Source organism: Urocitellus parryii, chromosome 5, assembly GCF_045843805.1.
Source record: "Urocitellus parryii isolate mUroPar1 chromosome 5, mUroPar1.hap1, whole genome shotgun sequence".
NCBI classification, from domain to species: Eukaryota; Metazoa; Chordata; class Mammalia; order Rodentia; family Sciuridae; genus Urocitellus; species Urocitellus parryii.
The window spans coordinates 19388007-19400056 of NC_135535.1; the positions used below are offsets into that span (position 1 = coordinate 19388007).

Consider the following 12050-nt stretch of genomic DNA (forward strand, 5'->3'; position numbering starts at 1 on the left):
TAAAAAGAACTCTTGGGCCTCACCTATATCAACATCAATTGTATCAGGTGCCCTAAGTCACAAAATCCAGGTGGTCCAATCCTTGTGGCCCTAGTCAAATGCCCCAGGAGTAAGTAGGGTTTTAATGTTCTTTCTCTATACCACAATGCCATATTTTTTCAACACTTGACCCAGAATTTTAAAGGAGAAACAGTTTATGCTTTGGGAATTAAGTACAGTGAAGCCATAGGAGTTAAAAGAACAAACCACAAAGGAAAACTAAGGGGTTCCTTCTCGACAGGGCTGGACTGGGGAAAGGTGAGGAGGCACCTCAGCTGCAGAATCAAAGGGGCATCTGTTCCCAGGTCCTCAAGTGCCTCCTTATATAGAGAGGTCTGGACTTACCTCATCCTAGACTCTGTCCTGTTTCTAGAACTTTCATCTTCTGAAAGTCAGGAGTTTATATTTTGTTTTAATAAAAGAGGTTACTCCCTCACAAGTCTTCTGCCTTAATAAATGATGCTTGATAAATTAATGAACTGTTGTTAAAAAGTGGGGGGAGGTGGAGAAGAAGGTGATTAAAAAGGAAATGTGCTAGAATTCAAAGAAACCAAACCTGTTAGTAAAACATCTGAGTAAGAATATGCAGGTTATTGCCTTTTTTTTCTATCATTCCCCCGACCCCAACAAATAACTCTTTACTATACAGTACAAAGGCGGCTATAATCTCAGTTATTTAAACAGGTGTGAACTATTTCTTAACATCCTGCTACTTCTCCAGGTATTTTTACCTTTTGGTTCAACTCTGTCATCACAAACATAAGAATTGGTCAATGCCCTCTGACCTGGCCCAAGCTAGGCACTTTAATTTATCAAGCATCATTTATTGATAAGCATTTTTAATTCAAGATCAGCCTCAACATACTCTTAAAAGAGATACTGGCATGGATTTATGGGACAGATGAACAAGGCAGGGCAAAAAATTTAATCCAATAAGTAAAAGATAATGAAATCAAAGATTTAAACTAGTCAAAAATGAATGTATGGTGTGTTTTGTAGTAGAGAATGCTACTACATTACAGCTAGAAAAACTAGATTTGAATCACTGAGTTGTCACATGTATAAATGTAGAAATTGCATCAAATAAACTCTTAGGTTCTTTCAAACTCTAAGAAACCTGTAATTCTACTTTTGGATAAGAAAGCCAAGGAATGGGGTCAGGGGCTACATACTTAGACTGGAGTTCAAACAGATCTGCCTCATGAGGGGAGGAGATGATGCAGTTCTTGTTTTCTCCATTCATCCTAATACTTGCTTACTTCTTAAAATTACTCAGGCCAAACAATTGATAAGCATTTTTAATCCAAGATCAGCTAAAACTAAACAAAAGTTGAAAGACATCATCTCTCAAGATTACATTGTTATTTCATTCATGCAGCCAATAATTTAATAAATACCCAATAAGAATTTGCTTTATGCAAGGCACTGTGCTATGGAGATTATACAAATGAGCAATTTCTGTCTAAACTTGAAAGCTGATGGGTTTTCCTGCTCAGTAAGGACACACAGCATCAAAATAAAATGCAGAAGTTCCACAGAAGAGTACTCCTGGGCCAGGTCTATCATCAGCATCAATTGTATCCGGTACCTTAATGTAACATCTGTTCTGTTTTTTAACTTCCACAAAATCCACAAAAGCCTGTGGGGTAGGAGAACAGCTTTCTGGATTGGAATTCTGTCCTCACTTAGAGCTAAGTCACCTAGAAGAGGTAAATTTCCCTTCAGTTTCTTCACCTATAAACTAGAAGTATTAATAGTACCTTATTCAGGTTGTTGGGAGGATTCAATGAGATAATAGAAAAAAGCAGTTTAAAATAATGCCTGGCATGTATTAAATATCCAGTAAATGTTAGTTATTATTGTTGTTATTATTGCAGAAGTTCAGAGGAATAAGTGGTTGATTTGACTTGGGAGAGGAAGAAAAACTTCATAAGAAGGCAGTGTTAGAATTGGGCACTGAAAGATAGGTAGCAATTGGGTACCAGTGCAGTAGTGCACATCTGTAATCCCAGCTACTCAGGAGGCTGAGGCAGGAGGAGAGCAAGTTTGGAGGCCAGCCTGAGCAACCTTGTTTCAAAATAATAAAGGCCTGGGATGTAGCTTAGCAGTAGAGCACCCATGGGTTCAATCCTTAGTACCGTTATCAGAAAAGACAGTTTGAAAAGCAATTCAGAGCACCACTGTAGATGTTTAATATAAATCACAAGGTTTTTTTCTATCAGTTTCCCTTCATCCCCAGTCATGTCCTAGAAATTAACACAGTAGTTACAAAATATATAAAATCATATTATTGTAGACAGTATTGCAGGCTTTTTGAGTAGATAAGCCATATTAAAAACCATATTAAAAACCCTTATGTGATTGCTCTGTCCCTTTCTGGAAACAATCTGTTAGGTACTGTGAAATTCTTAAGTCTGGGGGCTGGGGATGTGGCTCAAGCGGTAGCTGCGCTCGCCTGGCATGCGTGCGGCCCGGGTTGGATCCTCAGCACCACATAAAAACAAAAGATGTTGTGTCCGCCAATAACTAAAAAATAAATATTAAAAAAATTCTCTCTCTCTCTCTCTCTCTCTCTCTCTCTAAAAAAAAAAATTCTTAAGTCTGAGAATCCATAAACAAGTCTCAAGACAGGTTAAAATCACTTAACCTCTCTGGGCTTCAATTTTCTCTTACAAAATGATGTACTACTGTTACTTCATGAATGGAAAAGAAATACTGAGAGGGCAGAAAGGCTATGCCAGGAAGGGAAAGCTTACCAACTTCTTTGGGTTGACATAGGACACACATTCAACAATGATGTGAATGCCCTTTACATACCTGAATTATATAAGGCATAAGGAGTTTTCCCACATGCACAGAGAAAAGGAGCAACTCCAAATGAGATGATGTGTAACAAAAACAATATGAACTTTGCAGGCAGACCTGAATCTTACCTGGTCCTGTCTCATTTACCCGTTCTGTGACCTTAAGGCAAAATAGCCAGAAACTGGTATGCTCTTTCACACTACTGCTGGGATTTTTATCAAACAAGCAATGTGGATCCTGAAAGGGTGTTTCCTCTCCCTGCTTCAGCCACTTAGAAGCCAGTTAAGGATCTAATGACACCCATTTCAGAAAGTCCTCCAGTTTCATCTTATTATGCTAATCCTTATGCCCCCTTGTGGGGTCATTCTGATTTTTCAATTCAAGTGCTTCAGATCTTCACCTCATGCCCTTTTTAAAAACTACTCTGAGCCTAAAATTAATATCATAAATTTACCTCTCCCATCAGGCATCCCCTCCACCTCTAAACAGAAGCTTTTGGACTTGTTTGTATGTATATTGTTATTAACGTGCTTAGCAAAGTATTCTTTAATTAATAATAACATCTAAGAGTTCACAATTTAATTGGTCAATATCAGATGTTTTTGATATTGGCTAATGTCCAGATGTTTTTTGCCAAATCTACGCCCAATCAAAACTAATTTTTCATGTGCATTTTCAGGACATTGTTTAAAAACAGTATATTTTAATGTGTTAATGAGGTCTTGTCTTTATCTGCATATAATACATCATTTGTCTCTCACTGCTTCCTAGTAAAATTGGTTTGATGGCATTATTTTTTATTTTCAACATGGGAAAGCAGATTCTGTAGGTTTGTTGTGCCATGGCGAGATGAGAATTCAAGTCTTCCACTTTCAACCCAGCGATCTTTTCATTCTAATACCCTGCTTCTGGGAAATTCTAGAATTGAGCAGCAAAGAACAAATACTAAAGCAGCTTACTTTTTCCCTAACAATTCGGAAATGAACAATAATGGGAATGACTAAGAAACACATAATAAACATATCCATCAACTGGCAAGACATGTTAAAATGAAGGCTCCATCAGACTTTTCTCCTCAGTGCTCTACCACTGAACTTTAGTGCCAGCCTTTTAAATTTGTTTTATTTTGAGGCAGGGTCTCAACTAAGTTGCCCAGGCTGGCTTTGAATTTGAGATTCTCTGGCTCAGCTTCCTCAGTAGCTGGCATTACAGGCATACACCATACCAATGGGCTCCATCAAACAAAATTTAAAAACACTTGCAGGTATTTCCATAGTATTTCTCTTATCCAACCTCAATTCTCACTAATCTTTCACAGATCTATAGTCAAATCTATAGTGGTGATGGAGGGACTTCACTATTTGTAAGACAAAGAAAGGAAAGCAATGTCAAAGAATGTGCCATGCAATATTATCCTAGCACTTTAGCTAAAAGTGACCCTTCACTCTGCCACCCTAGATCTCCTCTACACTCAGCTTATGGTGTGCTCCTGGTTAACAGTTGTCCAAAGCCCGGGTTATTTACTCTTCTTACTTTAGAAATAGGTCCAATATAATTATTGCTAATAAGATCTGTTGGCTTTTATAATCTCTCAGTTGTGATAAGGATTATCACTTTCATACTACCCTAGCTTGTTTTTCTTGAAAAAGTCAATGAGGCAAAGAGGAAGTTGTCTCTTAAAGGTTACTTATCTTTGACCACTACTACCACCACCTTTGAGAAACAAACTATTATAAAAGTGTTCAAAGGGCAATTTGGGCTTGGCTGACCCCTCCTCAGATCCTTGCTCCAGGAAGAATGGTGATGAGGGTGCCCAGTCCTTAGTGTGCAAAGCACCCGGACTGCTGGTCCAAACCACAAGTTGGCATCTATGTGGGAGGACATGGGACCAGACCTTGACCTTGACAGCCCCTCCGCTGCTTGCTGCTAGGGGGAGGCTCAGGGCGGTCACAGGACTAGGGTGGTGGCGTGACAGCCCTTAGGCGACCCGGGAGAGGCTCCGGGTGTGTCCGCGCGGGGACAGTGAAACCGTCCGCGGTGGATTCAGCAGCAAAGGCCGTGCCCACCCCTTCGCGGCCACGGGGATGCTCAGTGGCACACCGGTCTCCCCTCCCGCTCCCCGCGCCTCTGGCTACCCAGGGCTGGGCTCGGGGACAGCAGTTGGGTGACGAGGCGCGGGCGGGCGGGCGGTGAGCCCTACCTCCTCGGTGACCGTGGGGCAGTAGGAGATGAGCACGAGCGTGGTGACCATGTTGATGACGAGGCCGATGAGGGTGATGGTGTTGGGTGCCATCCAGAGCGGGATCCACTGGAGCAGCCAGGTCCAGTAGAGCTGCAGCGGCGGCTCGAGCACCGAGACGCCGGCCGCGTTGTAGCGGTGCTCCTCCAGCCGCCGCAGCTGCGCGGCGCTCAGCGGCTCGCCCAGCGCCTTCAGCCAGCGCGGCGCCGGCCTGGCCCCGGCCCCCGCCGCCATGGCCGCCTGCGGACCCGCAGCCGCCACCGAGCGCCTGCCGAGCCGGGCCGGGCGGGGAGAGGTGGAGGGAGGGGCTCGCGGCCGGGGCCTGCGCCGGCCGGTGAGGCTCGCCGGTGGGGCCGATCCGCCGCGGTGGAGGTCAGGCCGGGCCGCCCCAGGTCCCGGCCCCCGCCTCCGCCCCCAAAGCGGCGGGGCGGCCGGAGCAGTGGCTGGGGGCGGGGCCTTGGGAGGGGCGGGGGCGCGAGGCGTGGCTGGCCGCGGACACTTCCCGAAGGGCGCGCTAGGAGGCTCCTGCCTTGCTCAAGGGCCTCCTGCACCTGCCTCTGAGATCTGATTTCTTCCGCTACGTGAGGGAAGTCTCGTCGGCTGGACGGTTACAGAGCCGCTTCCTCCACCTGGCGGTGGTGGGCACAGCTGGGTTCTGGGCCTACGCTGTGGCTTCGGGCTGATCACCGCAGCACAATGCTGCCTAGAGCCCAGGAATTTTCAAGTGAGAACATGAATTTGCAGATCTTGGGTCCACCACCATGATAGCCCCATCTGGGCAGCTTGGAAACACAAGCCTGCGGGCTTTAGTTGCCGGGTCAGAGGACGAGGTTTTGAAAATTAAAAATAAATAAATAAATAAAATTTTAAAAGAGAAAAGAAAAAAAGGGGGGAAAAAGTCAGGGCTTGGAAAATACTGACAAGGAGACTGGATGTTTGAAACTCAAATGCCAATTTTTCAGGTCATTTGACACCAACAACAATGGATATTTTTAGACACGCTCTTCCTTGGAATAGAAGGCAGAAATCCAAGTGTGTCCTCTCATTGCACCGTGGAGCAAGCAAGCTTGCCACACAGTGGGAGTTCACCAGTCTTTTACCTCACAATGCACCCACTTGGGTAGGGGACATCCTGTCATAAACATAATTTATTGCACAGATAGGTCTGTCACTTGCCTAACTCTTCACTTGGTGATTCTGATCTATATGCACTTTTCTAAGGCATAAGATAGGCTAGAAACTACTTCCAGATACTTATATTGGGCAACATCTTTTGAGCAGGTGGATTTTGCCCCACAGGATTCATGACTACGTTTTGGAGCAGAGAGTCAGCAAGCTGCTCCCTGCAGGCCAAACCTAGCCCACCACCAGTTTTCCTGAAGTTTAAGAGCTAAGTATGGTTTTTGCATTTTTAAATGATTGGGGAATACTCAAAAGAACAGTATTTCATGATGTGCAGTTTATGAAATTCAAACTCAGTGCCATGAATAAGGCCATGTTTATTCTAGTAGAGTTCAGGGGTTGTGACAGAGACCACAATGTCTAGAATATTTACTACCTGACCCTTTACCAAAACAAAGTTTGACATCTCCTGCCTCAGAGCAATATCAGAGCAAACCTCTCATTAAATATATTTCTGGTGATTTTTAATGTGAAAAATGGTGCTTGCAAATGCAGAAAGATTCACTTTTAACTATGCTGATTCTATGTGCAGTGGACTTGGAGATAATTACTTTTTTTAAAGAGATAGAGAGAATTTTTTAATATTTTTAGTTTTCGGCGGACACAACATCTTTGTATGTGGTGCTGAGGACTGAACCCAGCACCACGCGCTTGCCAGGCGAACAGGATATCACTTGAGCCACATCCCCAGCCCCAAGAGATAATTACTTTTTAATTTACCAATGCCATGACTGTAACAAGGAAAAAAGTCCCTTTCCAAATTAAAAAATCTAAATATGTTAAAGATAATTTCTATTGTACATCAAAAGACATACTAAAGAAAATGAAAAGACAAGCTATAAACTGAATACATTTCCTTCAAGTAACATCCACAATAAATAGTATTCAGATTACATAAAGAACTTCTAAAATAAGTAATAAATTAAAATAATCAAATGGGCTTATGTTCATATATCTATAGCAAAAGCTCCAAACATGTTGACATATACAAAATATAAGGTTATTTTTCTTTTACATAAAAGAAGTCTAGAATTGGCATTCTGGGGTTGGCATGATAGTTCTGTGGTCATCAGGAACTCCAGACTCTTCTGTTTTTTTTTTTTTTCTGCTCTAACATCCTTTTATGTATCTACAAGGTTATCATCTAATGGTTCAAAGTGGCTGCTGGAGTTTCAGCCATCATATCTAGATTTCAAGCAGCAAGAAAGAGGAAGAGGATGAAAAGGAAATAGAGGAGGTGGAGGAAGAGAGGAGGGTGAAGGGGAGGAGGAGAGTGCTACCACTCAGCTGAGCCAGCAAACTAGAGTACCATTCCAAAAGTCTCAATACTTCTACATACAATTGGTTGGCCAGAACATAGACCTACCTAAATGCAAGTGTTAGTAAAGATGAGTAGATGAGTACAACCATTTGCACAATAATCTGGCATTATCTGGTAAAGTTGAATATTCACATACTCTGCAACATGACAGCACAATTCTGATCTAAAAGCCTATCCTAGAGAAATTTTTGCACAAGTATCCTAGGAGATAGGTGTAATAATATTGCCAGTACATTTGTACATCAACCTAAAGCTAGAAAATAACCTTAGTGTCCACCAATGCTAAGTGGGTTAATCAACTTGGAATTTTCATATAATTTATGTAAGTTTAATATAGCAGTGAAAATTAAGGAACTTTATCTTCATTTTTTTTGTGTGTGTGTGCTTTGTTGTTGTTTGGTTGATTTGTTTTGTTTGTTTTTTGTTTTTTGATACTGGGGATTGAACTCAGGAAATGCTTTACCAGTAAGCCACATCCCCAGCCCCTTTGTATTTTGTATTTTGAGATATAAGTTCTCTCTAAGTTGGTTAAGGTCTTGCTTAGTTGCTGAGTCTGATTGGAACCTGTTATGTTCACTTATTCATATGAATTGCACAAGTTTACTGTTGAATGGGGTGGGGCAGGTGTATTAGTTTGGGCTGTCAAAACAAAGTACCATAAACTGGGTAGCTTAAACAAACATAGAGATTATTTCTCACAGTTCAGGAGGCTAGAGAGTCCAAAGTCAAGCAAGCTGCCACCTGGTTTGGTTCCCAGTGAAAGCTGTCTTTCTTACTTGCCTATAGCCCCTCCCATCTATGTCCTCACATGGGTATGGGACAGGAAGGAGGGGGCAGAGAAAAGGAGAGAGGAGAGAGAGGAAGTTCTCTAATGGTTCTGTTTATAGGACACTAGTCCCACCAGAAATACCCTGTCCCCATCTAAACCTAATTATTTCCTAAAGGTTTCATCTCCATATACCATCACAGGGGTGGGGTGGGGTGTTGGGGTCTCAACATATGAATTCAGGGTGGAGGGGTGGATATTATACACACCATAGCAGCAAGTCACTGGAAAAATGCACAAAGTATGACCTTACTTATATATAGTTTGAAAAGATGCAAAATTTAGCATTTAGGGATATGAACACATATAGCAAAGTTATGAAGAAAAGGAAAAAAATTATTAATATAATGCTGGATAGTGGTTGCTCCTGGTAGAGAGGTGAGATGGGATTGTAGAGGGGCACCAAGCAGTCCTGACAGATAATTCACTGGGAGTTGTTTTAGGATACAGCTAGGAAACTGTAGAAGCCTGAATGAGATAGAAGTTAATTTTCCTCAAATATAATGTCTGGGTAGTTAATCCAGGGCTTGGTACAGCAGCTCCATGATGTCAGAGAAGTGGGTTTCTTTTATTCTATTAGTATACCATGTTTAGGATGTTAATCTTGAACTTGTGGTCCAAATGGGTGGTCCCAACTCGAGACCAATTGAGAGAGAGCCAAGAGAAGGGGGCTGCACTCCTTTTCCTTCGAAAGCCATGACCTAAGTTTGTATACCTCACTTTTTCTCCCATCCCACAAGCCAGAAAGGGTCACCTGCTAAAATTTCCACTACTATTGAAAAGTGCTAGAACGGATATTAGCAAGCCATCAAGCTATCTCAACCACAGTTTTCAAACTGGGTAGTTCATTTAATCATTACTTATGCCATATATGTGTATAAATATGTATAATTCATGTCATATCTATGTGCAGACACAGACATCTGGCATAAATATTTAAATTTATTTTGCAATATAAAATATTTCATAATTAAAATGTAGCAAAAATAATAAAAAGGAAAAAGAACCATTTTTTCCCCTCATCATGTTCTAGGCTGATTTCCCTTCTTATTGCTATTTGTGGTAAATATTTGGAAATTTCACTTTAATTTAAGGCATGCTGAGGCGCATCTGCCCCTTTTACCTTATCTACTGCATGTAATGCATTCCAATTACCAAAAACAAATAGATTCACAGTTTCCTGTTACTTCACCAGACTCCTTCCCATTAACATGAATTATTACATGGTGATGTGTACATCTATCATACACAGTATAGTGACAATTTTACCTTTTTGTTTTTTTTTTTTAAATTGTAGTTGTATATGGACAGAATACCTTTATTTTGTTTATTTTTATGTGGTGCTGAGAATTGAACCCAGTGCCTTACACGTGCAAAGCAAGTGTTCTGCCACTGAGCTACAGTCTCAGTTCAGTTTTTCCTGTTCTTGAACTAACCTGGTAGCTCACATGAGTTCCTATCTTGGGCACTATTCTGAGTGTCAAGAGTTACTTTCTTTGATTATCACAAACCCTTACAAAATACTCACCATAATCATCTTTATATTATAGATGAGGAAACTGGAGTAAAGGGAGGTTCAGTAATTTCCTAGGATTGCACAGCTAATATTGTGATAAAGCCAGGATTTGAGCCTACACAGTCTAATTCCAGAGTCCATACTCTTAACCACTGCAAAATACCACCCAGTAAGTTGGACAATTAAGTATAAATTGAACAAGACTGATCTGAAAACCCCAAATCCAAAATATTCTAAAATTTGAAACTTTTGGAATTTCGGCATCATGACACCATAAGTGAAATATTCCACACCTGACCTCATGTCAGTCAGGTTTTAGGACACAGAAGCTCTCAAAATACTGTATAAAATTACTTTCAAGCTATGTTTATAACTGCACATAAACATATATGAATTTGGTGTTTTCACTTAGGTCTTTCCATCTCATAATGTATATGCAAATATCCAAATTCTGAAAAAATCCCAAACCTGAAACACATCTGATCTCAAGCATTTTGGATTAGGGATACTCAATCAGTATAAGACTTAGATGGGCATTTTGTCAACAGTAAACTTTTCAGTTTCTATATGTCATGTGGCATTTGTGCCATTACAATTCATTCTAAATATTATGTAAAGAATTTTGGGGGAAGGGGTTGTGGCTCAGTGGTAGAGCACTTGCCTAGCATGTGTAAGGCACTGGGTTTGATCCCCAGCATCAGATAAAGAAACTAAATAAAATAAAGGCACATCTGCCCTTTAACACTTCTGAAACAAACACACACATCTACAAATATATACATACACACATACACACACACACACACACACACACACACACACACAATTGGATAAGGTGTACCAAACTACAGTTAAGAGGAATGAGTTATAGGGCTCTACCTCACAGGGTGACAGTAGCATACAACAATTTCTTATATACTGTATAAAGAACTAGAAGAGTCTGAAGTCTCTGAACAAATAAATGATCAATGTCTAAGGAGATGGAAATGCTAATCACCCTTCTTTAGTCATTGCACATTGTATACATGATTGAATTTTCATACTGTACCCCATAAATATGTGCAATTATTAAGTATCAATGAAAAATATTAAAGAATTATTTTACTAAATTTCCTAAAACTGATAATACATTCCCCGGTTCAGAAGCCTTTGATGAAGTCCCACCTACCTAGCTTGGGATTTAAAAGCCTGATCATTTTTCTAGTTTTACCTCCCAAATTTCTCCTTTCCCTAAATCTCATGCTTCGGCTGCATGGGTCCATTAGCTGGCCCCTCATTTGTTCCCCATTGGAGAGTACCCTCTATCCCTTACTGCCCTGAAACACTATCAGACAGGGCTCAGCTTAAATTCATTCTTCCCCAAGAGGACCACCCGGATTCTACTAGTTGTACCTCTCTTGCTCCCATACAACCAGAGTATTTTGTGCCTTGTAATCCAGCCTATTTTTGGTTATAATTTAATTATTGACCTATCTCCCCACCCAGCTCATACAGTACCAGTGCTGCTGTCTGAAATTACTGTAACTGTACCCCATAAATATGTACAGTTAAATATGTACAGTGTTGTGTTTAGAATTCTGAGCTTCAGACTATAGGCTGGAGTATTTACAATTATTATGGTCTGGAGTTTTATTTAATTTCTGTCTTAGTGATTTTGTACTTTGAGATTCTAAAGTTCAAATTTTATGAAACTGTGCTACTTTTAAAAATTTGTGGGTAATTAGAGATGCATTGTTCAATAGCAGATCAACTAAAACCTTTGCTCTCTTCTAGAAATACTTCATTTCCTACTCAAGATCAGAAAAACAAAATTTCACAAGAGAATCCCTGAGATGATGTAATTGTGCTTTTTATCTGAAAAAAAAATTGCAAAAGCAGTTTAGGGTTAAGGAAACTGTATTCCCTTGGAGACATAGTTCTCAATATTGTTTATATCCTTTGTTTTTCATTTATTATACTTTTCTGAGTAAATGCCCTACTGCTTTAAAATGTTTTCCAAGGTATGATTTGAGGAATGCTGAAGGGAACCCCCTTCATCAAAAATTCCCTTTTCAGCAATTTGGGCTGCCTAAAATCCCAGAGCAATTTATTCTTTCTTGCAGCTTAGGGTTTTTAAGAATAA

At 40.7% G+C, this 12050-nt stretch overlaps 1 protein-coding gene across 2 annotated transcripts in view; it reads right to left on the minus strand.

The window, feature by feature from the left end:
- The window catches only part of Chpt1 (choline phosphotransferase 1), a 32405-nt gene extending 26911 nt beyond the window's left edge, over nt 1-5494 (minus strand). Inside the window, exon 1 of one of the 2 annotated variants that reach the window (XR_013343655.1) lies at nt 5045-5493. Coding sequence is in view for 1 of the 2 variants with exons in the window: in XM_026398680.2 (XP_026254465.1) it covers nt 5045-5317 (273 nt within the window). In the remaining variant the exon portion in view is untranslated. Of the gene's footprint in view, nt 1-5044 lie in introns of both variants that reach the window. The other variant, XM_026398680.2, reaches the window with a different exon arrangement.
- Nucleotides 5495-12050: the final 6556 nt, after the last annotated feature.